Below are 27408 nucleotides of genomic sequence, written 5' to 3'. Positions count from 1 at the left end.
CCCCATGTGTTTTTCATGTGCCTGAGCTAATAAGCCCTCTTGGAGCCAGTGCTTCTGAGAAGTGCTGTACACCGACAGGCAGTTTTGTCCTGACTGAGCTTATGAGTTCTAGTTTGTTCCTGGCTACGCTGAATTGAAGTTGCTCTTGAAGATCTGTTTGGTCTTTCTGCCCACAAGTTCTCCTTGTAAGAGAACTCTTTAAACAACAGGTATGATATTTGCACAATGCTGCATTCAACATAATGAACTTTGTGGAACTGGACATGAGGTGCAAGTGCAGAGGTGGCTGCTCCATGTGTAATCCACTAGGGTTTAGCCTGTGTTGCGTTAATGATTCCAGGAGAACCTTTGCTGGCCCTCTGTAACACTTCCGAGTTGGTTCTCCAGTGTCTCTCTCCATGCCATTCTGGATCAAAGCTAGCTAGTAAGCTAAACAGGATGTTTTGCCTAAGCTGTTGAACTATGTGTGAATCCAAGCTGTCTCTGCATCCATGGCATGGATAATAAGCAAGCTGAGTAATCAGACTGCTCATAACTGAGGTCAAACATAGCCTTATAAATCCTTATTTTCATTTGGAATTGGATCGCAATTTGTCTCTTCTCGATTGCTGTTAGCATAATATTGTAGCATTTGTGTACTGTCTAGTAGCTCATTGAGTAGTTTGAGTAATGCTTCATCTAGAATGTGATGTATTTCCTACTTATATGTGGAAAAAAAGTAAGTGCACATGCTGCATTCTAAATGCTTATTAATGTGAGTATTCCCAAGCCACTGGCTGACCAGACACTTCAGCTGTGAGGGAGCTGCACTGTATTGTAGCGTTGCCTGCTGTCCGCCAGCTATCATGTTTTGTACTTGGCATTCATGTTTTCTAGCTGCTGCTTCATAAATGAGCTAATGTTTTCTTTGCAGTAGGCCATGTGCCTGATAGGATTATAGTTGTGTGCAGCTGCAGACAGAAGCTTTGTACATTGCTGCATGATCTGCTCATGCTGGAGATTTCACATTCTGAAAAAGAAATGACAAATGAATACTCCTCGAAAGAGAAGCCTACTCATGAGGTTTCACATTTGTATCATTGGGTATGTCTTTTCAAGACATACGTGAATTATTTTAATGGATGAACTTTTTGCTGGAGAATTTCAAACTCATCTTCAGCGGGGCAGTGGTATCTTCACTTAAAAACTGCCAAAAAATTACAAGATGCTGATAATAGAGGTGGAGTGCTTCTAAAATTATTCTAACTTTCATGACTTCATTTGAATTCAGTTTGTAGAAGGCTTTTACCACTATGTGTATCCTCTGACTACTCTGGTGGAGGTCATTGGTCTGCGTCTTGGTGTACACAGTAAGGATGATGACCTGTTCAGTCATCTGAGCTCTTGAATTTTAGCTCTGGCTTCCCTCCAGCTTGCATAAGCAAGAGGAGTCAGATGCAATTTTTCAGATGTTTGATTCATGTACGAGTAATATTATTTTGGGCAACTCTTGTGTGTTTTTAAAAAAGATATTAATAGCTGTTGTGAAATATTATCCTTTTTTGTAAGGAGAGAGGGCTGTGGGTTTGATTATTTTTATTTTATCTTTATTTTTGTGTGTGTTTTTGAGTACTGATATAGTCTCTGAATCTGGGTGGCTTCATTTGCCTACCAGGACTTTTAAAAGTCTGTATCTCTTGATTGAAGAGAAGTTGTGGGGTTTTTTTTTTTTTGTGTGTGTGTGGGTTTTTTTTTTGTTTGTTTTTTTTTTTTTTTTTACCTTTATATGTTTCCAACATTCACAGAACAATTTCTTGAAGCTCTTGTAGCTTTGTCCGTTGGTTTTTTGGTTTTTTTTTTCACTTGAAGTTTATATCTGACATACTTAGGCCATTTGTTGCTACTGTTCTCTGTAGTACAAGAGAATTCCGTCCCAAAGCCTTCTTGTTTCTTTTCCAAGAACCAATATGCAAAGACAACCTAAACCCAAGTTATTTAATAACGATATTTTCAGACATAGACTTTGTAGGTATCCCTGGCTTCCTGCCCATCCTTTCTTTCTGTCAGGCTGTTAGGTTATATATCATATCAGATTTGTTCAGATATTTAAGTTGCTTGGATGGATTTATTTATTTATTTATAATTACTCTGCCACAACTTGAGAAAGGTTTGATGGAAATAGACACCTTTTATAGTAGCAAACAAGTGGGCTTGCCAGTGCAACTTGTTTTGTTCAAAGTGTTACTGTAAATCATACTGGCAAAATACTGTGCTTCTGATAAAAACTCTGGTTTTAGCATTAGGAAGGCTTCAGTATTTTTAAACCAGGGAAACTTTGAAGTTGGTGTTTTGGAGGATTGCATCAGTCACTTTCTCTTGAAGCCTTCATAGACAGGAAGGCTTTTGGGAGTGTGAAGTTCTTAAGTAGAAAGTACTGAATGGTCCTAAAATAACCAGTAGCTTGCTGGGAAAGTTACACAGTTTAGCGACAGAGGTGCTGTGTTCTCAAGCATGAATGTGTAGAGGTGGTGTCTTCGAAGAATGAACAGCGGTAAATAATAGCAGCTGATTTAATCTTTCCTGTAAAATTAATGGCACTGAAATGAATCGTTGTACCATGGTTATATTTCCGTGCTGGCTTTTTTGGGGATGGGGGAGAGAGTGTTCCTTTTAATGACTGAGAGGAAGCCAGTTTCAATGAAATGCACGTACAGTATCAAATTGCTTCTAGCAATAATTCTGCTGCTGAATCTCATTTTTGAAACATGGGTAGCTGAAAGTGTTTGTGTGATGTTTGTCCATTTAAAATAGTTGATTAAAGCGGTAGCAGAATTCATGCCAGTTATCCTGTGTGAGTGCTGTTTTGTATAATTCAAACTGAAAGTGTTTTGAGGCGCACTTAAACTGTACTTACAAAATATTAAGTATTTGCTGCTTTCTAAATCTCAGACTGGAAGCTTCAGTATGTGTATGTGTACCTGGCCTGGCAGTTTGCAGTCATTACTACAGAAATTAATCAGAAATTAATCTGGCTTTTCCCTGTTTTTTCCCCTGTAGATTTGTTTATTTCTTATTCTGCTTTTATCTGAAAAAATGAATTAAATATCTTCTCTTCCTCCTTTTGCATTCAGCTTGTAACAGAACATGCCTTTGAAATTCCAGACAACATTAGGCCTGGGCATCTCATAAAAGAACTCTCAAAAGTGATCCGTTCTGTAGAGGTAAGAACAGAGGCAACCCTACATAAGCGTGTAGCAAGAAAATAATTTGAATCGGGGAATTCCATAGTACATTTCTCCTGTATACTGGTGTTTTGCTCCCTTATTCCTTAATGAATATTGATTCTTGAAATATTCTCACATTTGCATTTGGAAAGAACAGTTCTGAGAACTAAAGAGAAATGTGATCTGTTGGGTACAATGAATGTACCTTATGCTGCCTTCACAAGTAAAACCTGTTGTTTTGGTGGTAACTTTTGGTGTTAAGCACTATTATTATGGGAGATTATATGAAGCTTTGTACATCAAATCCTTAGGAAATATGTAGTACTCTTTAAAAGGTCAAACAATTTTATTTATATAATTTACATTTAAGTAGATGAACAAGAAGCATCACTTAAAAATGTGAATTTATTTCTGTGAAACCATTCTGAAATATGTGTTTTTAATTAAAGGAGGAAAACAGCAAACTAGTTAAAACTCAGGGAATTCTTGGTGTGTGTCCAACTTCACGGTCTTCGCATGAAACAACTTACCCTCACCACTCCAGACGAAGGGTGAGGAAACTGCGAGATCATGCTACCAAAACTCCTTCTAATCTGGACATCCTGGAACTCCACACTAGGGAGGTACTGAAAAGGCTGGAGATGTCACCGTGGGAGGAGGCAAGTATTAATGTAGGTGCAAGAAGAACTAAACTGGATTACAGTTTTAATCTCTGTTGAAAGGGGAAAGCTTTTAACATGCATAAGAATACATCTGAGAGATGGATAGATTTGGTTTTGGTTTCTTTTGAGTTTTCCTGATAGGGATTTCTCTCTCTTCCTTGATAAGTATGGTTTTCTTAGTTTGAGTTGGTGTGTTTGTTTTTTTGTTTGTTTGTTTGGTTTGGTTTTGGTTTGTTTTGAGGTTCCTTGAACGTTTTGATTCAGAAGGCGCCCTGAATCCACTACCTACTTCAAGTATAGTTTTTGAATCATAGAATAGTTTAGGTTGGAAGGGATCTTAAAAATCGTGTGGTTTCAACCCCTTGCCACAGGCAGGGACACCTTCCACTAGACCAGGCTGCTCAAAGCCCTGTCCAACATGGCCTCAAACACTGCCAGGTATGGGGCAGCTGCAGCTTCTCTGGGAATTAGGACTGCTGTAGTTATCAAGTGCTACTTTGAATCAGTTATGTGAAGAAAATGAGCTTGCAAATCCTTGAGGCTCTGAGCCAGCCTGCTTATCTGTGTGTTTTAAGATAGCTGCTTCTTTCAGTTCAGCTACTGTAATTTGATTAGCTTTGTTTTTCAGTCATGTTCCTACTTCCTGTATGGTTGTACTTCCCTGCCAATAAGCCTGAGGCTGCCTTTGGTCTCCACTGTGGGGCTGTGGACTTTGTAGTCATATTACAAAGGTATCTTGTAGTGAATGAGCGAAATGTAGTCTCTTGGAAAGATACTTTTTTTTCAGGTTTGATGACCTTCTTTCAAAAAACAGCAACAGAAATGGGAGAAAGAGTGAGAAAATGGAAATTGGGAGCTTCCAATATAAGAAATAAGAATAATTATAAGAATAAGAAATGCTGACAAATTTAGCTGGGACAGGATGGACTGTCATAGTGGAGAAATGTTGGTTTGGGTCCTTATATTGATCTTCTCAAGGCACGAACACGAGATATTCATTTAGCCCCAAAGATGGGAGGCTGAACTTAAAATTGATCATAAATAGTTAACCTGTGCAGTTCATTGCTAAAACCAAAATGTTTAGGAATATTAGTTATTGTAATTTAATATAGAAATATATTGTTCAATGTCAGTATAGAATTTAAAAAAAAATTTACGCATTCCTGGTTTGGCATTCACGTGTATTGTTGATTGCTTCAGAGTATATGTCAAATGTAATGGCTTTGAACTAACAAAATTCTGCTTATGGCAGTTGAAGCTCTTTTGAAGTGTAGAAAAAAATAATGGGCAACGTTGCTTTAACTTCTTTAGGATACCACAAGCTCAAAACTGAACGGGAGATTTAACAAGCCGCTTCAGCCATCATCTACAATACCTGAATGGCGAACAAAAGACAATGATCTTCGCCTTCTGCTGTCAAATGGAAGAATAATAAGGTACAAAGCATTGACTGTGGATCACTTCCTCCTAGTTATTCTGGTCTGGAGCATGCTTATTGTTAATACTATTTCTGTTTGTGGAGCTCTAAGTTCCCTTTTACCGGTAAGACTTGTGTTAGGAATACAGCGGGAATGTGTTGTCTGTTGTGTCTGCTGTCCCCTAGTGGAGCCACGGTTATGGACTGAAGAGGAGGAGATTCTTTGCATGTTCCTTTGTTACAGCATTTCATTCAAGTTGCTCTGTTGGGTTTGTACTGGAGGGAGTGCTTCAAAGTAGAAATTGTTTGTATCCATCTAATTAAGGTGATTCTCATTAACAATATTCCGTTGCAAAGCGTCACATCTGTATGGAAATGCCAATTGTACAGGGAGTAAAACAGGAGTATGTACAATTCAGAATGAGGAAATGAGCATGTATCTGGAGAACATGTTGTAAATAATGAAAGGAAAACAATTTGTTCAGTTTTGTAAGAATAACATGATTTTTTTTCTTGTGAGACAGAGATGAGAGACGCCCATTTACAGATCGAAGTCTTTACACAGCAGATAGTGAAGATGAAGATGACAGGACAAGATCAAAAAAGACGACTGTTAAGGTAGAAGACCAGCCCTCAGGATTTGAGGGAGAAGGGAATGCAGATGCCCAGAAACCACTGAACAGTAAGCTTGTCTCTAAGTCCTATCAACTGAACATTTTGATGATCTTGAGGATTGAACTATTGTGAAGTCTGACTGAAATTTTATTAAAGTATAAAGGGAGTAAACTAATAGATCAGAGAAGTGGTATTACAAGTTACAACAAAACATCTGTCAAATACTATATGTCTACTGAAGAAGGCAAGGATAGAGTTGAAAAGTAAAACTCACCTTTTTATGTCAGTGCCATCTTGAATACTCTGTACATAATTTTTCAGAGTGGAGGTTTAACTGGTGTTCTGGATGAGTGTTTGTTCCTTTTGCTCTGTTCATAATGTAAGAATGCTGATTTTTCTTGACCAAAATATACTTCAGTGTGGAAAAGTTCATCACATCATTCACTGGAGAATAAAAGATGCAGCTACTTTTAAAACTATCTTATATTTAACTTTTCTGCTCCATTTGGCGATTACATACTTGATCATACAATTTTGTATGTTTAGCTAGCGAACAGGTTTATTCCATACAGGTGATCAAACATAATTTATCATTAATATAATTTTATACTTTTAACCTTTGCAATAATCTGGAAGGTTGGGCAAGAATTTAGATTATCTGTGAAACACTTTAACCCCACTTTACAATACTTTTTAATTTTCCTTCACTAGGAGTTAATCTTTTTCGGTCTTTTCTGTAGCCTCAAGCCGTCTTGCCAAGTGTTCAGCAGAACTGATCACACAGTGAATTATCAAAGTATAACTATGGAAAGCCTGCTTTCAGTGCCTATTTTTAATAGCACTGTCTGTGGACAGTGACAAATTGGTCCTTGACATAGCTGTTCAGCTCTCTGTTTAATTGTAGAAGTCACATCCTTCCACGGTAGAGTGTGCAAGGGCTTGGAGAGTATGTATTAGGTAACAGCTCAACACTTAAGAGATAATAAGACTCCTCTAGAGACTTACAATTCTCTTAGTTTCCTCTACAATGTGTAACAACATTTGAATCCATTGTCAGCCTGGATAAAATATTTGATTATTTTCATTAACAAAGCAATTTTTAATCTTTGTTGACTGCTTCTAAAGGTCACAGAGGACAGTAATGAAAAATTTGCATGGGAAAGAGGTGTCTCTTGTGTACTCATGAACCAACAAGGCAAATGGCTTGTGGAGTGAAGGCTTAGGAATATGTGGTGTTTCTCTGCTTTCAAAATCAAACTAAGTAAACTTAAATTAAGTAAATTTAAAGTAAGTTTTACACTTGAATCAAAGATTAAATCATACAAAGAAATGGTAGATTTTTCTTGTTGCTTTTATTTGATACTGAATGAGAGAGAGAGGAAAAAAAGAAAGAAAGGAGATACCCTTCTGCAGAAAATTCCACAAAAGGAACTACCTGTTTCTATAACAGCTGTCATCTTCCATTGTTTTCACTGGGACTTAGGCCAAGAGGCAAAGTCCACAGAGAGATGCCTTTAAACAGATTAAGTTCTATATATCTTTGCATGGCATGCCAATATCCTTGTTCTCAGTGGTGACCCAGTGTTATCAGAGAGTCAAAGATAAGTGCTGTGCTTAAATAGAGCAAGATACTTTGTGTGGTTGAAGAAAAGGTGAATTTAAGATATATTTTGAATTCACAGGAGCTTAGCTTGATCTTGCAGATAACAGCTGCTTTCACTCATCCCATTTCTGGAGGATTTCTCCTAGTCCCTGAAAGCATGCAGGCCCGTAACTTTTCTGAAAGAGGCACTAGTCCAAAGGAAAAGTCATTAGAGCTATGTAACTGTATTTTCTGTATCATGCATGCTGTTGCTTATCCTAGAATCTTGTTTGCCATTTTGAACTGAGCGATCATCAGAAAACCCCTAAGGTTTTTTTGAGCTACAGTAATTCAGAATATTAATTTCATTGTCATCTGTTGAGCATGACTTTATTTAGCTTAACTTCATATACAGTGTTCTTGCTAATTTACCGTGTTCCTCACAGTTCTTTCTGATGCTATCTTAAGGTTAATTAGTCTTTAGATTTTGGTCCCAACTGTTCATTTTATTCACCTTCTGAGAACCTGTCTTATTCTTGGCTTACTTCTTACTCTACAAACAATTACCACTTATGCAGTTTTTAGTAATTAATAATATACCTTGAAATATATTTGGTGCCTATTTGTGAGCTTTGCCACAGTCTACATAAGTAACAAAATGCTACTAGAATTGCAGTGTATATACAGGGTTACAGGTACCTTTTTTATACTTGCATAATTAATGCATGATGAAGAATTGCATTCTATTTATGTTGTTTCGTATAAAACTATGCTGAAAGCAAACCAACATTTTAACTTTACTGGTCTTCATTCCAGAACTAATGTCTGATCTGTGTTGGTTTGCTTTCAGCATAGCTTTATGTGAAACTATAACTACTTCAAAAAACATGAAAAAGTTATGTTGCCTTCTTCATTCACTACTTTCATGACCCACATTCATAAATTTATTTATTTTATTTGGCTTTTCTCCAAAAATCTTTTCCTAGTTAGACTACAGCATGCAGTTTTTCACAGATTTCTACTTAAGCTTTCTGCCAGCAGCCTTGACACAGGTACACATACAGCCCATTGATCTTGAGCCTTGGAACTTGAGCTGTGGAACTACAAATGTGTTTCCCGCTCGTGGTTGTTTTGGACATATGCTGTCTTTTAAAAGTATGTGCTTCTTTAAGCTGCTCAGCTACTTCATGTTTGAGCTCTTTCAGCACTTAAAAAAGTAAACCATGTGGACTAGGTGGTTGATTTGATTGATTGCTTTGTCATATGCCAGTGTTCTTGATGTCTATTTTGACACCTCATTCTCTGAGTAGTACTTTTTCTTACTGCTATCAAAAAGCATGTCTAAGGTTAGTATTTTCTCCTCTTCAGGTCTTTCTGTGATTAAAACTTATGCGAGTATATTGTGTATTATCACAATAATATTTTAATCTTTGAAGAGGTCTGCATTTTAATCCTGATTGGCAGCTCTGTAGTAGCACGGAACAGACAGAATATGCCAGTAAATTGTAATGCAAAGTAAAACTGCAAGTAATGCAATGAGTTTTTACCTTTTAATCAGTTAATATCCTCTGAGTTCCATGTTTTAGTGTTTCTGCAGAACTGCCTTTATTTTAAACAAGGAAATTCCAGGTTCAGAGAGTCAAAGACGAAGTAATACTGGCAATTACTTCTGATTAATTTTTTCTGAGAGCCACTTGTCTGCCTCTGGCCTGTATAAAAAACCCAAGAGTTGTCCAAGGTAGAATCTATGGAGGATGTACTCTGTGGGAGAGAAAAAATACATGCTCCTGCCACACCTGATTTCTCTTCCTCTGGCTTCATCCAGTCAGTCTCTTGTGGAGTTTTTTGGTCTACAGTAGGGATCTCACTAGATTCTTAAGCAAACTTGACTTGTGAACCGAATTTGTGTGTGGAAGTTCTTTTGTTTACAGACTGTTTAAAAACTATATATATGTTTCTAGTTCTTTACTTCCAAAATAATAGTTAAATATTATATGTAATAAATGTTGGGTCTTATGTTTTAATTTTTCTCCCCACAGTGTTCTTTGAAAGTGTGAAATCAGAACTCAGGAATGGATCCTCAGAGTACTCTGATATTTCTGATTCAGAAGAATCTGAGCCTGATTGCACTACACAGGTATAGCTAGAAAAAATCACGAAAGTTAACAAAGCAATTAAATATAATGTTGCTTGCTCACTTCAAATTCATCTGGTCAAAGTTTATCTTAAAAGAGCAACAGCAAAGCATTTAATTCTGGTTAAAGATAATACCTCAAACTTCTGGCTCTGCCTCATTCTTCATTTATTCTAATGTTGAGAAAAATTACAAGATATGCTATCTTGAGTCGTATTTTGTGATCTTTGATGTTAAAGTAGGGCTGGCAGAGGATGAGCCCTGCTCTGGAACATGTAAAGTCTAGCTCTGTTCATTTCTTCCATAACAAGTCTAAATTTCATCATTAGAATTATGAGTATATACCACACAGTTTTATTTTAGACCATGATTAAATGGAAACAATCTATAGGCCTTCAGTTTTCTTAAGTAAGCTTAAGTGGGTAAATCCTATTGGGGTGTTTTAGAATACTTGAAATAAGTTGGAATCCTCCATTTGAGGGTCTAAATTCTAGTGATTTTCTTACAACTAAATGCAGTATAAATACACACGTATGTATGTGTATATATATTTGCACCATGTATTTTATTACAACTTTTAGTATTTAGAAATTTCTTACGTGTCTATACGAGTTTTTTTAATGATTTTTTTCCCTTGCAAAATTGTGCTCTGGCTTAATAGTTTCATTAGCAGTAAAGTGCTGATAGTGTGGAATGATTACTTCAGACTTTTGTTATATGCTTCTGGAAAGCTAATGCTTTGGTCTTTCTTTCAATCATCTGCCTGTTACAAGACTTTACAAGAAGTCTTCATACTTTTACCACAGTGGTCAAAATTTGTTTTTAGTATTTGTTGTCTTCTATCATTACCTTATCTATATGTTGGAATAAGTGATAGGAACCTTCGTGATGTGGCTTCTGGTTTCCTAAACTGCATTGTCAGCAACTTTGGCTCAGCAGGTTTCCTTTTTTAAGACACAGAATCAATAGTGTTCAAAATTGATATATTTCATCTTCACAGGGGAGTGCAGCCACTTTCGGTTGATGTCACCATTGAGTTAAATGTTTTATATTAATGTTATTTACTCTCTTGGTTCTTTTTATATTATTATTCTTCTTAATTTCTAATAGTATCTAATGGAATAATTCTTCTGCGTGTTTAAATTTGTCTTTTCTAATGATATATCCAAAATTAACTGTCTCGGTAGCTCCTGTAAATCCTTCTTATGTTTTTGTATTGCACCAAAGAAGGTCTTAACAAAACAAGATAACAGCTTTGTTAACATTGAGTCATAGTTATAATTTAATTGCCCATTTGTACCACTTTCTGAGTGTCAAAGATTAACAAGCTGCTCTTGTGAATGAAGCTATTGTATAAAAACATCCTTTGGTGATATGAAGCACTTCATTCATTCCAGTTCCATGTTTGGTGATAGAGATAGTGGTGTCCCTCTTGAAGGATTATGATTCCTCTGTGTTCTGATCTTCCACTTTCAACACTTTGATTTAATGTCATATATATTCCTTGGCTTGGGAAAAAAAAAAAAAAATAAAAATTGTGCCGTTCTCTGTACTTGTTAAAAATAGATTAGTCTGAATTACGAAGACTGAGCATATCCATCATAGCCCTTTCTTCATGTACAAGCATATTGAGTCACATATGGTTATTCCACTTTTGAGAAGCTCCTGCGTATACAATCTGTAATCTCAGCAGGAGCTGAGAGGCCCTTTCATTCATGAAAAGAGGCTGTGCCACTGTAAGAGAGACAACAGCTGTTGTGTCTGGTCCTGCTATGTTCTGGATTTACCTGAGAGCTTCTGTCACTCATCAGAGAGATTCTGCTGCTGCAAGTTATTTTTTTTTTGTGATAGGAGGAATCAGAAACATTTATGTGGGACAGGATGTCTCCCATTATATGTAATAGGCATCAGTTCTGGTTGCTGCTTGGAACCATAATTCCATATGTTTCCCTCTACTTTGAATATCAAAGATAACAATAATCGATGCTCTCTTTAAAGAGAATGCAGTGATTTGTGCATGCTTTAATGCGTGTGGTGGTTTCTGTATTGTTGGATCATGTACTCAGCACTGTTACAAAATTGGGATGTACAGTCCCTCAGTGCTATATTCAAGTTAACTCATTCTGAATACTGTTTATATAAAAAAAGTTGGGCCTGGAAGCTTTTGAACTTTTTACTTCGCATAAATTAAGGTAGTGTTTCTATTTAGGATGCATGGTGACCATTCTAGATACTGTTTCCTCTTGTTTCAGCAGAAGGATTCCTCCACAGAGGAGTCAGAAAGCTCAGGTGATGAAGAGAAACAGGAAGTAACATCGAATTTCAAAGAGGAATCTAAGGTCACAAGAGACCTCTGTCGAAATACCCAGAAGCCATCCAGATATGAAACTCCCAGTAAAAAGTAAGCGTACTGTGGGCATTTGTTTTTAAAATGTTAGACCATTTCACACATTCATGGTCCTGCTTTATACCAGTATAAAAAACATTCCTTCAGAGAAATTTGAACTGCTTAATACTTCTTTATTTTTCTAGGGAATGTCCTACCTCGACAAGTACAGAAGAAGAAGCTATTCAGGGCATGCTTTCTATGGCAGGATTGCACTATACTACATGTTTACCAGGTCATACTCAAAGCACAGACTGCACAGATAAAAGAACCTCTCTTCAGGAACACAGAAGCTACCCCAGGAGTCGGCATAAAGACAGACAACCATCTCAGAGCCACAAAACAATTGAATGTGGTAGGTATATGAACTAATGACACTGCTGCTCTCTGCTCTTGGAGAAATGGATCAGAATAAGGACTTAAAGTTTCATTTTTTAGATCTGTAGAGAAGTTTTTGCATAAATGGCATTTTCTTTTCACTTGGGTTTGTTTTGTTTTTTCTTTTTAATAAAAAGTAAATGTTACTTCTGAAAACTGGGACTAACTTAGTTTAAGCAGTCAGCAGAATAGGTCTTCTAAATTTTGCCATCTTAAAGCTTTGTGGCATCTGTACAAGAGTGGCAAAGTTATGGCTAAATTTAAAATGTAGTCTCCTTATTGAAAGTGTAATTCCTTCTGAAAAGATTGGCACAGCCTTCATGGTTGCAGCTTTCATGGCATGTGTGTTACTTAGATATCCATAGGAATCTGCTGGTGATTTTTCATGCCTTTTGGAAGGCATATTTGGCTTTACTCCTGAAATTCTGGTATGAATGCAGTACTTAAAGGAGATTCTAATCTTGAAGGGGAGAATTCAGACGTAAATTTTTTGACAGTGGCATTTTTGATGTCTGTGGAAAATGGACATCTGTTAAATGCATTTTGGGAATGACAGACAGTAGAACATTAATCCTAATTCCCTTGGAAGAATCAAAATCACTTCTTGGAACAGAGAGAAAAAGAGTAGTCATGTTTGAGAATTCTTTGCTGGAGAAGGAAATGGAAGAGGATTATAGCTTTGCTGATGTAAACCAAATAGAATCCCACCAACAAATAGGGTGCTAATTCAAAGAACTAGTATTATATGGGGTTTTGATAACAGGAAGGCCTAATGTGATGTCATGGACCATGTTCTGGTAATTGAAGCTGTATGTCCTTAAAACCCACCAATCAAATAAATAAATACAACTGCCACCACTAACAAGCAACCCATACAAACACATAGAGTATCCTTTCATCTTTATAACTTTATGAAAAGCATAATATCCACATTTCTAAATCGTGGTGGGTTGACTCAGGCCAGCAGCTAAGCACCCACACAGCCATTTGTTCTCCCACCACCACCCAGTGAGGGAGAGAGTAGAGCAAAAGTGAGAGGATCCATGGATTGATATAAAGACAGTTTAGTAAGTGAAAGAAGGAGGAAAGGAAAACAAGTGTTGTAAAGGCTGTCACCACCTCCTGCAAGCAGATGGATGCCCAGTCAGTCTCTGAACACTGACTACCTTGAGAGAGTGCCTTTCACCCAGGCCTCTTCGTCTGCTCCAGTTTTTATTGCCAGGCATGACATTACATTGTATGGAATATTCCTTTGGCCAGTTCAGGTCAACCGTCCTGCCTGTGTCCCTTCCTAATCTCTTGCCTGTCCTTAGGCTACTTACTGCAGGAAGTAGAGTGGGAAAAGAAAAAGTTACGACATTGTGCAAATACTGTTCAACAATGGCCAAAACTCTGGTGTGTTACCAACACTGTTTTACCCACAAATCTCAAATACAGCACCATATGGACTGTTAGGAAAAGAATTCCTTTCCAGCCAGGCCCAGTACATGTGTCAAACTCCACAGATGTAAAGAGGAAACTGTGCTGCTTAGCTGGCAGGTTTTGCAAAATCTTTCAGACTCTCTAAATTCAGATTGAATTGGTGTCTTGGGATAAGCTTAATTTTACAAGTTAGCTGTACTGTTGTCGTGGTTTAAGCCCAGGCCGTAAATTAGAACCACGCAGTCTACTTTCCCCCCTCCAGCCTTTCTTCCCCCTACTCCTGGAGGGATGGGGAGAGAATCGAAAGAATGCAACTCCCACGGGTTGAGATAAGAACAGTCCAGTAACTAAGGTATAACACAAACCACTACTGCTACCACCAATAATAGTAATGATAAAGGAAATAACAAGGGAAGAGAATGCAACACCTCACCACCTGCCGACTCATAACTCCCCCACCCTGCCGTGATCCAGCCCTTCCGGGTAACTCTCAGTTCTACATCCTGGGCATGACGTGCTGTGGTATGGAATACCTCTTTGGCTAGTTTGGGTCAGGTGTCCTGTCCCTGCTTCCTCCCAGCTTCTCCTCCTCCCTGGCAGAGCATGAGACTCACAAAGTCCTTGGTCAGGGTAAACATTCTGACCAGCAACTGAAAACATTGGCTTTATCAGTATTATTCCCAGGCCAAAAGTCAAAACCACAGCGCTGCACCAGCTACTAAGAAGGGGAAAAACTGACTGCTGCTGCTGAACCCAGGACAACTGTAAATGTGTTTTCAATGTGGACGCTTCTTTTATAGGCCTGTCAGCATAGATCTTCCCTATATTGTACCTGAATAGCAAGCACATCAAAAACAACACAGTCAATAATACCTGAGAATTAAATGTCCATCATTGCATGAACTCCTCATGATGCAAAGTCATGGCAGAAAAACACGTGTAACAAAGTGGGCAAGCTGTATTCAACATCAGTACTTTAAAATTAGAATGATTATATTTGTCTGACCTTCTTACTGTGCTGTAAGGATCTTTACTTAGGTGTATTTATTCTGCAAGGTTGTTTTCTTAGTTTAGTGTGTAGAACCAAGCAGCTCTGACAACTTATTTTGTATCTAGGAAGTATTTTCCATTGTATTTTCCTTTTTGTTTTGAGTGTAAAGTCATTCAACTGCATAATTAATTGTGCATTCCTAGTTACTGGTTTTTAAAATCTAAGCTTGTTGGAACTTCTTTTTAGGTAGGTCTGTGAAGGAAGAGGAAGGAGACTTGGGGACTTCAGCATGGGCTAGACACCTGAATGAAACTTCGAGGATTACCCCTCAGGTAAAGCAATACTTTGAACATTTTGAACCCCTTTTTATAGGAAAAGGAGATCCTGAAATTGTAAGTGCAGAAAAATTGTGGACCAGTCTTTACTGCATATCTGAAAACAGATACTTCTGGTCTGGTAACTGAGTATTATTTTTGTCATGCCTTTTTCATTGTTGCTGTGTTTAGTTTATATTTCTTATTTCTCTCGTCCTTCAACCTCTGTTCTGCCATAGAATCATAGAATAGTTAGGGTTGGAAAGGACCTTAAGATCATGTAGTTCCAACCTCCCTGCCATGGGCAGGGACACCTCACACTAAACCCTGCCACCCAAGGCCTCATCCAACCTGGCCTTGAACACTGCCAAGGATGGAGCATTCACAACCTGCCTGGGCAACCCATTCCAGTGCCTCACCACCCTCTCAGTAAAGAATTTCTTCCTTATATACAATCTAAACTTCCCCTGTTTAAGTTTGAACCCATTACCCCTTGTCCTGTCACTACAGTCCCTGATGAATAGTCCCTCCCCAGCATCCTTGTAGGCCCCCTTCAGATACTGGAAGGCTGCTATGAGGTCTCCACGCAGCCTTCTGTTCTCCAGGCTGAACAGCCCCAACTTTCTCAGCCCGTCTCCATACGGGAGGTGCTCCAGTCCCCTGATCATCCTTGTGGCCCTCCTCTGGACTTGTTCCAACAGTTCCATGTCCTTTTTATGTTGAGGACACCAGAACTGCACACAATACTTCAAGTGAGGTCTCATGAGAGCAGAGTAGAGGGGCAAGATCACCTCCTTCAACCTGCTGGTCACGCTTCTCTTGATGTAGCCCAGGATACGGTTGGCTTTCTGGGCTGCGAGCGCACACTGAAGCCGGCTCATGTTCATTTTCTCATCAAGCAACACCCCCAAGTCCTTCTCTGCAGGGCTGCTCTGAATCTCTTCTCTGCCCAACCTGTAGCTGTGCCTGGGATTGCTCCAACCCAGGTGTAGGACCTTGCACTTGGCATGGTTAAACTTCATAAGGTTGGCATCAGCCCCCCTCACAAGTGTGTCGAGGTTCCTCTGGATGGCATCCCTTCCCTCCGGCATATCAACCGAACCACACAGCTTGGTGTCATCGGCAAACTTGCTGAGGGCGCACTCAATCCCACTGTCCATGTCACCGACAAAGATGTTGAACAAGACTGGTCCCAACACTGATCCCTGAGGGACACCACTCGTTACCGGTTTCCAGCTGGACATCGAGCCATTGACCACAACTCTTTGCGTGCGGCCATCCAGCCAGTTCTTTACCCACTGAGTGGTCCACCCATCAAATTGATGTCTCTGCAATTTAGAGACAAGGATGTCATGTGGGACAGTGTCGAACGCTTTGCGCAAGTCCAGGTAGATGACGTCAACTGCTCTGCCCCTGTCCATCAGTTTCGTATCCCCATCATAGAAGGCCACCAAATTGGTCAGGCAGGATTTCCCCTTAGTGAAGCCGTGCTGGCTGTCACCAACCACCTCCTTGTTTTCCATGTGCCTTAGCATGCCTTCCAGGAGAATCTGCTCCAAGATTTTGCCAGGCACAGAGGTGAGACTGACTGGTCTGTAATCCCGTGGGTCATCCATTTTCCCCTTCTTGAAAATGGGGGTTATATTTCCCTTTTTCCAGTCATCGGGAACTTCACCTGACTGCCATGATTTTTCAAATATGATGCCCAGTGGCTTAGCAACTTCATTTGCCAGCTCCTTCAGGACCCGCGGATGGATTTCATCAGGTCCCGTGGACTTGTGTATGTTTAGGTTTTTAAGATGGTCTCGAACCAGATCCTCTCCTACAGTGGGCCTAAGGTCTTCATTCTTACAGTCCCTGCGTCCGCCTTCCAAGACTTGGGTGGTGCGATCAGAGCCTTTGCCAGTGAAGACCGAAGCAAAGAAGTCATTAAGAACCTCAGCCTTCTCCAAATCCAGGGTAGCCAGTTCTCCCGATATCTTCCAGAGGGGGCCTGTGTTGTCCCTAGTGTGTCTTTTATTCGCTACGTACCTATAGAATCCCTTCCTGTTATCCTTAACATCCCTAGCCAAGTTCAATTCTAACTGGGCCTTAGGTTTCCTAACCTGGTCCCTAGCTTCCCAGACAACATCCCTGTATTCTTCCCAGGCTGCCTGTCCCTGCTTCCACCTTCTATAAGCCTCTTTTTTCCTTTGAATTTTCCTGAGCAGCTGCTTATCCATCCAAGGAGGTCCTGGCCCTCCTGCTCAGGGCACTATTTTGGAGAAAAAAAACAGAACAACAAAACCAAAAAAAGCCCCTCTCCTTGATTAAAAAAAAAAGTGTGAATTTACCTTCAGTTTAACTAGGGAAGCACTGTATTGTTCATTCATTGTTGTTCCCAACCAGAACATCAGAACAAGTGGAACCTGTTGGTAGTATAGGTACTTGTTTAGGAAATTGGTACTGCCACACTGATACAACCTTTCAACAGCCAGCAGGTAGGAATATTTTCGCTTTCTGATGTCCAGGTGAAATCCAGCAAGAAATACATAAATGAAAGTTTGTGTGTCTTACTCTGAACTTTTTTAGTATTTCTAAAAGTTCTTATATATTAGAAGTATTAGAACAATTAAATAGAACAATTAAAGTTGCAAAATAACACTGCTACTTAACAGCTGTTTTTTAACTGTGTGCTTTGTAGTGTTTTTTGGTAAAAATATCAAACTACATGATATCCTTATGGTTTTTGATTCCCAATTTAGCTTTTTTCTCTCATCAGCTGAGTATTGAAAACAACTTTCCTGTTTGCATTGTCAGTGGTTGTGGTATGGCTTGCTGTAGTGGCCAGTTTAATCAAGAGCAATTGCATTAGTTTTGATGACTGCAAATCAAAACCAGAAAGTAGAGACTTTGAGTATACTACTATGTGTAATTAATCTATAGCATTGGGCATATGGAAAAGCACAGAGATACCCTAGATTGTATCTTATCTTTAGGAAGTATCTAAAAGTTATATAGAAGAAATGATGGAATAATCAAGTGGTCAGACACTGATATAACTAAAATACCTTTTTCAAAGATACAGTAGTATAATTAGAAAAAAAAAAATAAACTTGGAGCCAGAAGGTTTTAACTTCCACTGTTTTCTTCTCCTCATTTCCATACTAGGATACAAATAAAACTCAAAAATATATCAAGAAAGAGGGTGCATCAGAAGCTAATCATAAGGTTCAGGAAAACAGAAGTATAGTCCACAACAACAGCTTGAGTTTTCAGCATGGCAAGTATACACGAGACTCCGGTCTAATTCAAGAATATCGGCTGAGTGATGGCAGCCTTAGCCCTGACAGGCTGTATGGTGAAACATCCTTGTCTGTACCACTTCATCCAACAAAGAGGCCAGCATCAAACCCACCCCCTATCAGCAACCAGGCGACAAAAGGTAATTTTTATCTTTGTCCTGTTGCCAGACTGAAAAACAAACAGACTAGGGAAAGGAGCTTGTAGACCTCAAAAAGAGCTGTTACTAAAAAAGACAGGTTTAGACCTTGAGGAAGGACACAAAATGGGCATCCTGTGGACACTCAAATTTTGGTATAGAATGTGTAAGGCAGAATTAAGAGATTTAACTGGGTGCATGGCCAGATAAAACTTTCATAACTGCTGTTGCACCTCAGCAGGTGTAGCAGTTACATGTTTATTACAGGGAACAGAATCACAAATGTACTTTGAAACACTGGCCTCAGATTTGTTTATCGAAGTTTAAAAGATCTGACACTTCAAAAAGTAGTCTGATCTTGCTATTTAGTTTTTAGTTTCTAGATTAATTACAATAATTTACTTAAGGGAATAACTTCAGCAAAATTCAGGAAGATTTGTTTAGATTCTTCCCTATCACATCTACTGTCCTTCCCTAGACTGGAAACGTTATGAATAATATAAACACATTATGGGAATGTAATTTTAGGTAGAGTTCAAGGAAGACAGTTCCTGGTTTTTTACATTTCTGAATCCCTGTTTGTTTGCTCCTGAAAATTTTGTCTCTTTCAGCTTGAAAGCTGGGTTTCATCTTTGTTCTAAGGTGATAAAAATTTGTTCTGAAATTCCTGATTGAAGTATTTGATTTCCTTTTTCAGGCAAGCGTCCAAAGAAAGGAATGGCAACTGCTAAACAGCGCCTTGGGAAGATCTTGAAGCTGAACCGGAATGGCCATGCACGCTTCTTTGTTTAATGTAGCTGCTACTTCCACTACTGCTGTCTTTCTTACACAGACCAGTATTGAGGTCAACAGAGCCTGGAGCTGCTGTTATTCCTCTGCTTGAAGCAGACTTGCATGTACCATATAAAACACTGCCTGATGAACAAAAACAAGAAACGAAAAAAAGCAAAACACACACACAAAAAAACCAACCCAATGCTGCATTTTCACTGTGCCACACCTGCTCAGCAATAACCATACGGGAATGGGGAAATCTTCAGAGAGACATGGACTGTGAGAAATGTCTCTCATCAGGGCTTGAATATCATTTGTTGCTGGTAGTTTCTGATCTATTAATGAGGGGAAGATGATGAAGGTGGTTTATCAATAATTTATTTCTGATAGATTTTTGACAACTTTTAAATTCATTTAAGAAACTATTTATTTGGAAGACTTTTTTTTGTGGGGTTGTTAATTTAGATTTAAGAATGTGAAAGTTTTTAATTGTTTTGATAATGTATGTTTGGTGCAGTGGAGAGCCACATTAATTGTGATTAGTCTGGACTGCTAAATTTGATATTCAGGTTGTAGTCTTAAATAGGGGTGAGATTCATTATTAATTATTTTTAAATTAAGGCATATGGAATCTTTTTTTTTTTTTTTTCCTGCTTTCTGTAAGCTATTGGCTGGGCTTCTGTTGACTTGCAAGTTGCATATTCTCTGCCAGCTTGATTATTTTTTGACCTGTCCTTTTTAATACAGATTTATTTATTTGATGGACTAGAAGAGACTCCTAATGACAGAAGAATCTTCTTCTGTCAGTCCAGTAGCTAACTTGTGTTAAACTGCACCCCTTTCCTCCAAATTGGAGTGCATACTTCTCCTGATGATCTGTCTGTGATGATGGTCTTATGTAAAAAGGTTCCCTGAAATTGTATTTGTACAGGTTATTTAGGAGTTGGTACAAAGGAGGAAAAACTAATGCATCTTTTTGGAGGCATGGGGGCATCAGTTAAGATAAATGTTTCTTCAGAACATTTACTCTGAAATAACTCATAAGATACACATCCAGTCTTAAGTCTTGGCGTATTACTTAATGTAGCATGGAAGAAGCATTAAAATATTGTACTTTAAACACATTTTACTGAAGAGTCAGGAAGGCAGGGAATGTGTTCCTTTCAAAGCTGGGCGAGAGCCAATTGAAAGTCTTAACTGGTGCATATATAAGCATAAAGTAGCTTACTGGTATCAGAATGATCATTTGTGTCAGGCTTCATACAGTGTTGATAGCAAATGCCAATTCTGAATTATTGTAAATAATTTTGATTTTAAATTTGTATTTTTCTGTAACATAAAATTAAATATTTAACTTTTGGGGGATGGGGATGAAGGTGGAAAGGCAAATACTTTTACTTGATTCTGGAAATAGGGCATTTTGTGGGGTCCAGCCAAAATGTAAAGATTAATGTGCTAGTTAACAACAATATTGTTGGTTGGATTTTTTTTTTGCTTGCCAAGAGTAAAAATACTCAGGCATAGCTATCAAAATAATTGAATTGATTAACTTTTTTTACCAGTTTTTCCTTCCTCCATGTTCTATGCTGGAATAGTTTTGTCTTCTTGTAATTTAAAACCAAATTCAGTTGGAATTTCCTGAATATTTGTGCAGTTTTTAATCTAGGCTAGATTATGAATGCTTTTACAAATACATGTAAATAGTTTTAATGTCAGGTGGTTTTGTTGCAAGGCCACTGCGCTATGTTTCTAAATTGAGAAACATCAAAGCGTAATGCAACTGCAAGTGTCAGGTAGCTTTCATGGCTTTACTTCCTCTGGAACATTGCTCTGACTTTGTAGTTCTGTGTGTGTATGTATGGGTGAATTTTTTTAACCTTGTTTTGTTTGCAAATTATCAGTTCACAAAAGCATGTTTTCGGGTTTGGGTTTGATTGTTTCATTGTGGATTTTTTTTGTTGGTTGTGGTGTTTTTTGTTTGTTTTTTTTTTTTTTTTTTTTTCTTTTTTCTTTTTTCTTTTTTTTCTTAATTTAATGCAGGCTCTCAGCCTTCTTTAGCCTATGGGGAGCAGAGATAGCAAAGGATTTCTAAAAAGTAGAAGATAAGCTAAGAGGTACTCTACAGGGGCTGAAAGTGACTGTTAAGTACAAGTACTGTTCTCAGGTGCTGTTTTCCAGATGGAAATAGATAAAAGATAATATTTTAACTATCTGCTAATATGTTCTCACCAAAGCAAGTCTAAGAAATAAACTGCGTGTGTACCCTCTGTGCTTAAGCTTGAGCAAATGGGTTAATGCCTGCCAGGCTTTGGAAACTGTTTTAGCTTTAGTGTATTGAACCAAACTGTTTTGTTCTTGCTGGCTGTATAATTTTTCAGAATAGAAAATTCCAGTTTAAGCCAGCAATCAGATTCAGAGCAGAATGAAGAATGAGCTTTCTCTCTTTCAAGTCAGATTTTTGAGAACACTTAACTGAAATAGAAGTATACCAGAATAGAATCTGGAGCAAGGAATTTTAAAATGTGGAGTATGGTTTCTTGTACATGTGACTGGCTTATACAACATCTCTAACCATCCACATTATTTATCTGTATCTTACTTATTGGGACACAGATGTGGCTGGACCCATATATATTATTTCTTCTTGGGTTTATTCTTTCTTTACTTCTACCTTTTATATTTTGTTTTTGTTTTGTTTTTTTTTTTTCTTTTTTCCAAAGTGGCTCTCCACTGTCATCAGTTTTATGTAATAGCCTCTTTGCAGGCTGTCAACAGGCAGAGGTTCATTCCCATTTTCTTCAGATATCAATGCTTCCAGTAGAAGTTAATTCTGATGTTCCACCTCAGAACAAGTAATTTAAAAGAAATTGCCGTGATAAGCAGTATTAAAAAAAAAAAAAAAAAAAAAAAAAGAAAAATAAAAAGAAAAAAAAAGCTGGGGGGGGGGGGAATAAAAAGAAAAAAAAAAATGGGAGGAGGAGACAGAGGGAAGTCTCCTGGTAGCTCATGAAGAGGATGTGGTGACCTCACTCGTTTTGTGTACTTGTATGTAGGGATATTTTTATTGTGTTCTAGATGAAAACACTACTGCACCAATCTTTCTGTAGATGGACTGAACCTTGTGTTGTTGTAGTGGAGAGAAAAAGCCCTATTTTTTAACTTGCTGTCTCACTTGGGGTGGAAGAGGGAGGGAGTAGGGAACACTGACTGGACAACCAAGAGAATTAAGCCTGCTATGGTAATTAATTTGCAAGGATAATCTTTTTTGAAAAGTCAGAGAACTTGGATTTGACGTAAAACTTAATATCTTTTTTAATTTTGTAGACAGAACAGTGGGACATGAAATACCATAGGGGTTTTCCCATTCTCTTAAGTTCTCAAGTTCCTGCAATTGGATTAAAAAACAGAGTCAGGAAAATGGAAAGACCACCTAGAAAAAACTGTATCAAAGACTCTTCCAGCAACTTTCCCTTTTCTTCTCCTATTATACTTGCTAATAAACCCTGGCTACAAGGTAGCCTTTGTTGACCTCTGAGGTAGATTACCTATGCAACCTGTAATACTCCACATGAATACATTCTTAAAGACAATTTTGAAAGGGTTAGGTGTTGAGAGTTTAAATTATTGCTTTGTGATCACATGGGAGATTTGGGGCCTTTCTTTTTTCAGTAGTTGAAGTGCTTATGTTACCTTTAGTAGACATGGAAGAGAGCACAGTGTCATGATCACATTTTAGAAGCTTCAGCTTTCCCTAGGCTTTGCTATATGGCATAAGCTACCTTCATTCACAAGGCCATTAAGTTGTAAACGTTGAAGGTTTTTGCAGGGTTTCAGAGTTGGAGCTGATATGAACCTTGCTTTAGTAATTGTGGAGACCAAGAGAACTGAAGCTATAACAACCTGGTAGTACAAGCCTATAACTAGTGCCCTGTTTAGGCTCCACATGCCCACCTATCCCTTCACACCCCAACCATGACCCCCAAGTCTAGTGTCTTTCCAGAGTTTCATTCACGTAATACTTCCAGACCATTAAAAGCTGTTTGTAGCTCTGAGGTTGAGCGAGCCGAGAGCTATTCTTTTACAGAAGAAATGTAAATGGAACCAAGGGCCTTACTGTTTGTGGTTAAACAAGATTAAAAGCTGCAACATCCATTTTTCCAAAAAGAAAAAAATATACCCCAACAAAAAACACCCTAGTAACCCTCTTTGTGGGAGAGTGTCAGTGAGAACTCATGCAGTGGATGGAAAATATAAGTAGCACTGATAAGGAAATGCATGTTCTTCATAGGCTGCATTTCTGTTTGGAAAAAAAGACTTTTTCTACTTTTAATATAAATTAAGCCATAAGAGTTTCATGCTGTGGGAAGGGAATGAAAGGGATCACTTTAAGAGATTATATTGATATGTATTGTCACTTCTGCTGGGAAATGTCTATTGCTGCCAATGCTTTGGTGAATCTTTTTTTGTTTGTTTGTTTGTTTTTAAAAAAAATCCCATGGAATTTGAAAAAAAAAGAAAAAAAAAAAAGGGGGGGGGGCTAGTTCTTGGCTATATTACTAGTTTTGTAGTAAGGTTTTGCTGGCCCGTTTGTCTTTTCCTCTGCTTTTCTACTCTTGTAGCCTAATTTCTATCTTTCCTTCTAATGTCTCTGAAAATACTAGCTTGTCTGTCACTAGGGGTCGGTGTATGTGTGTCTTCCTTTTTACAGAAACGCACTACTGTGTTAAGTATTTGGCTGGGAAATGGGATGCTGCAGCTTTAAGAGCATTTTTTTCAATTCATAACAGTATTTCCCATCCTCTTTTGCCTGCAGGCAGGGAAAGTGTATGTACAGTATTTATTTTGTTTCGATTTTACTTTAAATTTGTAAGTTTCTATAAGTAGTTCACATTGATTATTCTAGAGGAGGACAAGTGGCTTTGTTTAAATTTGTATTTGATATTCATAGTTTCCACTTTCTGTACTTTAAAATAACTGAAATTAAAAAATTGTATTGCTTATGTTTTGATTTTAGCACTCTAAAGTGTTTAATTTCTTCAGGCTTCTGCTTATTTGCTTCAGTGTAAATACAGAAAACTGTACAGAATATCTTGAAGAGAAAAACGCTTTTCTAGGTCCAACCTCTGTGCCCTTTACTTGTTGCATTTCAAAGAAGAAGTTTTCTGGAGAAATGTGAGAGGGAATATTCTGATACTGTTGTTTGGATTTTTTTAAATTATTTTTTCAAAGTGCAAATCTCATTTTGATGCAAGTATATTATGTGGCAACTAAATGCGTTTTGTGAAGATGTGTATATTCTTTTTGAATCCTAATATAAAAGGGAGGTGGAAGTGTTTGTTATCTGTCATATTAGCAGATCTAGAACTGTAACAAGGGTGTCAAATTGTATTCTCATGTTCTTGCTCTTGGCTTTTGTTCAGGTTTTTCTCATGCTACTGATGACTGACTCATCTTTTGATGTGTGCAGTTACTTTACATGTGTACAGTTTCTGGAAGAAGAAATTTCTTTTTCACACTTCCATGTACTTTGTCATACTTGCTTTTATCCTGGGTGACTTCTCTGCTGGTATCTCCCAGCACGTCATCTTCTAGTTTACAGTTGTCAGTGCTCCCTGTTTCGGCTGTGTATGGCCAACACAAACTACTGTTTGCATGTGGGTACTGTACTTGGGGGTAATGGAAACATGACTGTGTTGCACTCCAGATCTGTGCAATGCATTTTCTTCTGCAAACAGTGCTCCATGCTACTGAACTGCTTCAGTGTTGTGATGGGCAGATGCTTAGATTCCAGTGCTGTTCACTTTATGAGAGCCTTAGATAAATAATGCAGCAATTGCATTGGAAGAACCAGGTGGCAGAAAGTGTTTGATTTGAGCATCCTTTGCGGCTGCTCAAGTTTACTTCTTAGCCTGGCTTTTAACTTACATAGAACATATGGTTGACTGTAATGACTAGGAAATCTTTTCATGGACCAGCACTTCATTGTGCCAGGTGCTTTACCTACAAAGAAGAGTAGTGCTGACCTCATCAAACTGCTTAAGCATAAGATTAAAATAGTCTAAAAACACCCAACAGTCTAAAATCACAGAACTTATAAACTAGTAAGTTCTGTGGCCTGAAGTTTAAAACACAGTGGTGGTGTAGATTTTGGAGGCTGAAACTTCTGTGCTGTCTCAAAAAGAAATTTCATTTGAGTGGAATAAGAAATTGTGAGGAAAACTGATGATATAAGTGCAGAGGATGAAGTTTAAATATTTGTATGTCCAGAAAGGAGTTCCTGCTGTATTTTGACATGCCTTTGCATCCTTTCAATTAATGTGTTAAAACTGATTTTGAATTTGGTTAGCCAAAGATTTGCCAAAGATCTGAAAGACTTGTTTGTCTGCCAGAGCAACCACCCATTTTGAGAAAGTCTTGATCACTGATTGAGAGCAATGCCGTAACCCATGCATTTCCATCAGACACTCATCTGGATTTGATACACTGAACTCACTGCTCATAATAATGCTTTGGTCTTAAAATAAAGTGATTTAAGAGAGTGCCTCCCTGGGACACAAATACAAGTTTCATACCCATATAAAAACCTGTGTAAGCACCTTTACTGTTCATCCTTTTGTTTTTGCCAGCTACATCCACAGCTTTTCTCTGTGACTGCTGTGGGGTGGATGATAGGCCGGATAATCCACCAGTAAATATGTGAAGTGTCTCAAAGTGCTGCTTTAAATGCTACTGCGTAGCTTTCAGCACCTGGAGCTGTATTTCCTTTATAAGTCAGAGTTTCTGTTTTTCTGCTTTTCTGTTTGGGGAGAGTGGGGGAATACTTACCTGGGTTATTTTTCCCTAATGGACAGATGGATTTTAAAGGGTTCAAGGCTACCAAATACAGCAAAAGAATTAAATTTCTGAAGTCAGGGAGTGTGGAAGATGCCCTTCTTGGTATCTGAAGGCTAATGTTGGTTTTGGTTTTCTTTTCTTTTTGATGGATAGTATTCTACTGTGTTTGAGGTAGAGTACCCCTTGTAAAGTGCCTACAAACTTGGTTTTGTGTATGTTTAGTGAAGTTCAGCTGTTTCTCCATAGGGCTTGTCATGACCTGCTTAAGCTGTGAAGCTGTTGTGGTGGTGGCTCATTAGTTAACAAGTTCAGCCAAACCTTTTCTTGTTTGCTTTGTTTAGATATAACTTTGGATTGATGGTGGAAACCTGAGTAGTAGAATGAATATGATGAAGTCAAACATGCTGAGTGTTGATTTCTGTAGGAGCATTTTTTTCATTGTATAGAACTATTTCTCCTGGGAGCCCTTGAAATTACGCTTTTACTGCTGGTAAGTAATGTCAGTTGTCTCAAGCCAAAAGTTAATGAGAACTGAAGCTGTAAAACCAGAATGTTGTTGTTACTCTGGTACAACCAGGGGCTTTAAATGCCTTTGTTTCTACAGAGGTCAATGACTGAAGTCTTTACCTGCAAAAGAAATAGCTGATGATCAACACAATAAATACAAGTCTGTCATTGCCAGAGCTCATCATACTCCACCTAGCAGCCAGCTAATAGGACAGTTTGCTTTGTCTAGGCTAAGGTCTGATTTCTCTGAAGCCAATTATATTCAGTCTTTAGAATAAGTACTGCAAGTTTTGAAGAATTGTGTTTGGCTTAATAGATCTGTTTATCTGTACTGCTCCTGCTGTATTTGCTTTGGTCTTGGAAAAAGTACTCTTCTTTGGAACATATAAGTCAACTAAAAACCAGTATGCAAAGAGTCTGCTTGTTTGTGATACTTTGCCCCAAAGCTTGTGTCTCGTAAGAAAAGTTTTATTTGCTTCAAGGAGTGTGAGTAAAGTTTCCACTTGGGTTTATCTGGAAGAAACATTTGCCAGTGAATCATACACTTTGGTGGTAAGTCATAAAGGTGCAAGTTGGCTTTCTGTTCTGGTAAAACTAGAAGCCAACAAAACTTGAGAAACTGCTACTCTGGTCTCATAAAATAGGATCTGGGCTGTGGAAATGTGGTTCAAATAGGCAGCTTTTTTCAGACTAGTATTAATTTGAAAAAGGTACTAAATCCTGTGCTTTATTCTTAAGTTGTTGATTTCTAATTGCAGAGGTTTTGCT

General features: G+C 38.1%; 1 protein-coding gene across 5 annotated transcripts in view; it reads left to right on the top strand.

Annotated features, from left to right (window-relative positions):
- The window catches only part of KDM7A (lysine demethylase 7A), a 66936-nt gene extending 42629 nt beyond the window's left edge, over window positions 1-24307 (top strand). For 3 of the 5 annotated variants that reach the window (XM_080638729.1, XM_080638733.1, XM_080638732.1), the window contains 10 exons: window positions 3111-3200; window positions 3653-3874; window positions 5177-5301; window positions 5807-5964; window positions 9519-9616; window positions 11866-12014; window positions 12146-12358; window positions 15041-15122; window positions 18255-18528; window positions 19223-24307. In XM_080638729.1, coding sequence (XP_080494855.1) covers window positions 3111-3200; window positions 3653-3874; window positions 5177-5301; window positions 5807-5964; window positions 9519-9616; window positions 11866-12014; window positions 12146-12358; window positions 15041-15122; window positions 18255-18528; window positions 19223-19317 — 1506 coding nt within the window. In that variant the 3' untranslated portion in view covers window positions 19318-24307. The remainder of the gene's footprint in view (window positions 1-3110; window positions 3201-3652; window positions 3875-5176; window positions 5302-5806; window positions 5965-9518; window positions 9617-11865; window positions 12015-12145; window positions 12359-15040; window positions 15123-18254; window positions 18529-19222) is intronic. The other 2 variants (XM_080638731.1, XM_080638730.1) reach the window with 2 other exon arrangements.
- Window positions 24308-27408: the final 3101 nt, after the last annotated feature.

The sequence above is a fragment of the Psittacula echo genome (assembly GCF_963264785.1).
Source record: "Psittacula echo genome assembly, chromosome: 1".
NCBI classification, from domain to species: Eukaryota; Metazoa; Chordata; class Aves; order Psittaciformes; family Psittacidae; genus Psittacula; species Psittacula echo.
Note: the sequence above shows the minus strand (reverse complement) of the source record. Positions and strands in the feature narration are given on the sequence as shown.